The sequence below is a fragment of the Pterocles gutturalis genome, unplaced genomic scaffold (assembly GCF_000699245.1).
Source record: "Pterocles gutturalis isolate BGI_N339 unplaced genomic scaffold, ASM69924v1 scaffold36452, whole genome shotgun sequence".
NCBI lineage: Eukaryota > Metazoa > Chordata > Aves > Pterocliformes > Pteroclidae > Pterocles > Pterocles gutturalis.
This window is the reverse complement of record NW_010111414.1, coordinates 1-4,043: the sequence shown is the minus strand read 5'-3', so window position 1 is coordinate 4,043 and position 4,043 is coordinate 1. Positions and strand designations below refer to the sequence as shown.

At 61.5% G+C, this 4,043-nt stretch overlaps 1 protein-coding gene across 1 annotated transcript in view; it reads right to left on the bottom strand.

Moving 5' to 3' along the window:
• Positions 1-4,037, bottom strand: part of LOC104461969 (neuropathy target esterase-like) — a gene marked incomplete at both ends in the record, with an annotated part of 4,312 nt that extends 275 nt beyond the window's left edge. The window contains 14 exon segments of the mRNA XM_010073728.1: positions 4-88; positions 157-325; positions 398-461; positions 1,069-1,209; positions 1,344-1,419; positions 1,732-1,845; positions 1,926-2,049; positions 2,138-2,269; positions 2,391-2,556; positions 2,559-2,583; positions 2,832-2,909; positions 3,510-3,701; positions 3,794-3,900; positions 3,995-4,037. Coding sequence (XP_010072030.1) covers positions 4-88; positions 157-325; positions 398-461; positions 1,069-1,209; positions 1,344-1,419; positions 1,732-1,845; positions 1,926-2,049; positions 2,138-2,269; positions 2,391-2,556; positions 2,559-2,583; positions 2,832-2,909; positions 3,510-3,701; positions 3,794-3,900; positions 3,995-4,037 — 1,516 coding nt within the window.
• Between the last annotated feature and the right edge of the window lie 6 nt (positions 4,038-4,043).

Here is a 4,043-nt window from a genome sequence, read left to right as displayed (position 1 = left end):
TGCGGGAAGGGCTGGGACCATCCTCACGGTGTAGGAGGACCAACTGCTTCAACGCCCGCACCGCCGTGTTCTCCAGCATCTGCTCCAGCTGTAGAAGCCATCAGCCACCTGGCGTGGGATGGTCCCACCATCGCCTACCCCACCGCCCAACTTCACCTCTCCCAGCGCTGGCTCTTGGTCGCCCAACCCGACGATGAGGATGCAGTCGGCCTGACGGATGCAGCGCACGGTCCACGGCGTCAGGGTGCAGTCGGTTTGGTACAGGACGATGCGGTGGATGTCCTCCTGCTGCGCCAGCCAGCCCGACAGCCGGTACTCCTGGATGCTGCCGAGATGGAGATGTCACCCAGCGGCATGGTGGTGGGTCGCTGGTGATGTTCCTCCTGCCGGGAGTTACCTGTCCAGCGCTGAGGAGCCGAGACGAGCGCGGATGATGTCACTGGTGAGGAGCAGCGTGGGACCTGGGAGAGGTGGGGACGTGGTCATCGGTGTGCCCTGGGGCTGTGGTCACCACTATGGTGTGGTCACTGCCATGTCACAGGGCTCTTGTCATCACCATGCCGTGGTTGCCACCATACCGTGGTTGCCACCATGCCATAGGACTGTGACCACTACCACGGCATGGTCACCACCATGCCCCGGGGCTCTGGTCAACACCATGCAACATAGTTGCCACTATCCTGTGGTTGTCACCATGCTGTGGTTGCCACCATGCCATGGGACTGTGATCACCACCACAGCGTGGTCATCACCATGGCCTGGTCACCACCATACCATGGCATCTGGTCATCGCCAGGCCATGGTTCTCACCATGCCGTGGTTGCCACCATGCCGTGGTTGCCACCATGCCGTGGAACACCATGGTGTGGTCATCACCATGCCATGGGGCTTGTGGTGGTCACCATGCCACGGTGCCCACCATGCCACAGGACCACGGTCACCTCCATGCCCTGGTCACCACCGTGCCGTGTGACTCCAGCCACCAACACACCAAGTCACTGGCGTGCCACAGGACCACGGTCACCTCCACGGTCACCACGCCGTGGTCACCACCACGCTGGCACTCACCGATGGCGTTGAGCGCATGCTTGAGCTCCAGCGTGAAGGCAGCCGTGGGGACATCATCACACACCGGCAGCACCGCCACCGTCGACAGGTTGCTGGTGGGGTTGGTGGGCTCCGAGCTGGAGGCCATCCCCAAACCAGAGCCTGCATGGACAGAAACACGGTGGCAGTGGTGGGGACACCACAACGAGTGATGAACACCTTCCATGTCCTGCTCCGATGATGGCCACCAGCCCTGGAGAGGCCACCCCTTTGTCCCCAACCCCTTTGGGACCTACTTGCAAAGGGGCCACGGAGCTGCTGAAGGTTCCCCAAGATCTTCTGGCTCAGGAGGTGGATGAGGCGGGTGACAACCTGCAGGGATGAGGATGAGGATGGCCATCAGACCCAGCAGGACTTCCCAAGCTGGAGACTCATTAACACCCCAGACTGGTGTCCCACACACCTTTTTGGGTGCCACCACCACCCCCCATCCTTGGGGAACCTCAGAGAGGGACCACCCTTGAGCACATCAGCCCACCAACAGCTCCAATCACATCTTTAATTCCTTAATTTAAGCTGCTTTTAACGAGCATCGCCGCAGCCACCAGGTTGGGAGAGGACACGGAGACAACGCTCCTTCCTCGCGAAGAGGGTGCAGACCCCAGGATGGGGATCTGGGGGTACCTGGGGGTATCTGCGCTTGATGTTGTTCAAGGTGCCCTCAGGCAACTTGGCCAACTCCGTGTCCCGCACCGCGTGGACCGTGGTGGCCCGGGGCTGCCGGGTGAGGGCTTCCACCTGGAGAAGAAGACACGTAGCCCAGATTTATCGGCCAGATATATATGGCGGCCATCCCCCAGCCCCGCTATGGGTCTCACCACCCCAATGAGGTCTCCACGGCCGTACTCCCCGATGAGCTCCTTCTTGCCGCTGCCCTTCTGGATGACGGAGCGGAGACGCCCGTTGAGCGCGATGTAGGTGCAATCCGACTTGTCACCTTGCCTGGGGGACACCGCCAGTGGGAAGTCAACCCCCTCACCAAGCTGGTCATCACCAAGCTGAGGTGGGTACCCAACGGTTGTTACCCAACCTGTAGAGCGCCCGCCCGGCCTCCACCGCCATCCAGTCAATGGCAAAGTCCATCTGGCGCACGAAGGGCGACATCCGGGCAGCCACGGTGTGGGCAACGCTCAGCACCACGCTGGGCTGCTCCCGCATGATCCTATGGGTCAACAGCAGTTGGGGGACACGGCGGTGGCCCCAAGAGATGCCACCACCCAGGAATCCCCCTTTTGACACCAACATTTTGCCCCCAAACCTCCCCCGCCGACGCCGGGACTCACTCATAGAAGTCCGATTTGGAGATCTTGAGGAAGGTGCAGTCGCGGTTGGCCTTGATGGTGAAGATGAGGGGCTCGCCGGTGAGCACGGCCAGTTGTCCCACCATCTCGCCGGGTTGCGTCAAGAAGAGGCAGACGTCCTCCGCCTTGTCTATCATCCGCTGGTAGCCCACAGCCGGAAGGGGAGGCTCACGTCCTGCCAAAATGGCACCTTTGTCCCCGTTGGGGGACCACCTGGGACCTCCAGCCACGAGGTGTCCCACCAGCGCCGCTTGAGGTTTCTTATGGTCCTCTTCATGGGGTGTTTGGAACCCACCAGGGGGTTCTGGGGATCATTCCTGCCCCTCATCACCCATAGCGCAGGAGTAGGAAGAGTAGCAGCCCATTGAAATATGGGGTGAGGGGTGCCAGGTGCCACACCAGCGCCCCGAAATCCAGACCCACCTGGTCCCCTTGACGGGCAATGACAGTTCCAGCTTTGGCGTGATGGAGCAAGACCCGGTTGTTGAGGAGAGAAGGGTCCTAGAGGGAAGAACGGCATCCCATGAGGTGATGGGGGCCACCATGAGGAGACGGGGGCCATCATGAGGAGATGGGGGCCACCAGGAGACCACAGGGACCACCACGAGGAGATGGGAACCCATCACAAAGTGACAGGGGACCAACACAAGGAGACAGCAAACCACCTCAAGGCAATAGGGACTACCATGAAGTGATGGAGACCACCACAAGGAGATGGGCCACCATCCCAAAGAGATGGGGGTCAACCTCGAGGCCATGGAGACCACCACAAAGTGACGGGGACCATCACAAGACCATGGAGACCCACCATGAAGCAACAGGGACCACCACGAAGCAAGAAGGACCACTACAAAGTGATGGTGGACCAACACGAAGCAACGGGTGACCACCATGAGGTGATGGGGGACCACCACGAGGCAACGGGGACCCACCATGAGGCAATGGAGACCCACCACGAGGCGACGGAGACCCACCACGACATGCCAAGTACCACCACGAAGCTATGGGGACCACCACGAAGCGATGGGAACCCACCTCAACACAACAGAAGACCCTAAAAAAGCCACAATCCCCCCGTGGTGGCACCGTTTCTACCCTCACCTCCACCTTCATGAGTTTGACCAGCTCCCGCTTGGCGGCCTCGAAGATGGCGCTGGTCTGGCGACCCTGGTAGAGCCCGAAGGGACAGTCCCCTGCTGCCGACTCGTCCTCGCAGTAGTTGTAGTGGTAGACACCCGACGGTTGCTCCTCCACCGTCACCGACTTGCGCTCCTTGGGCTCGTGCGAGACGGACTGCGGGGGGACGGGACACCTCCGACACCCATCCGTGGTGGCCCCGGTGGGGAGGATTTAGGTGGACGCAGCGTTGCCGGATCCAACCTTACCCGGGAGAAGGCGGCCAAGGCGCCGGTGCTGTCCTCCTGCAGCGACACTGAGATGCGGCCGCGCTCGTAGGCCATGTCGAAGTCAGAGCGGGGACCCTTCTGAATGCCTGGGATGGGTGAGGGAGGGGACCAGGGGGGGTCATCGGTGGCCAAGATGGGGACCTCAGGACCCCCATCTCCTTCCTCCAGCCTCCAACCCACCAGAGATATCCACCGGCATGGATATGCAGCGGCTCAATGGTGGCGCGGG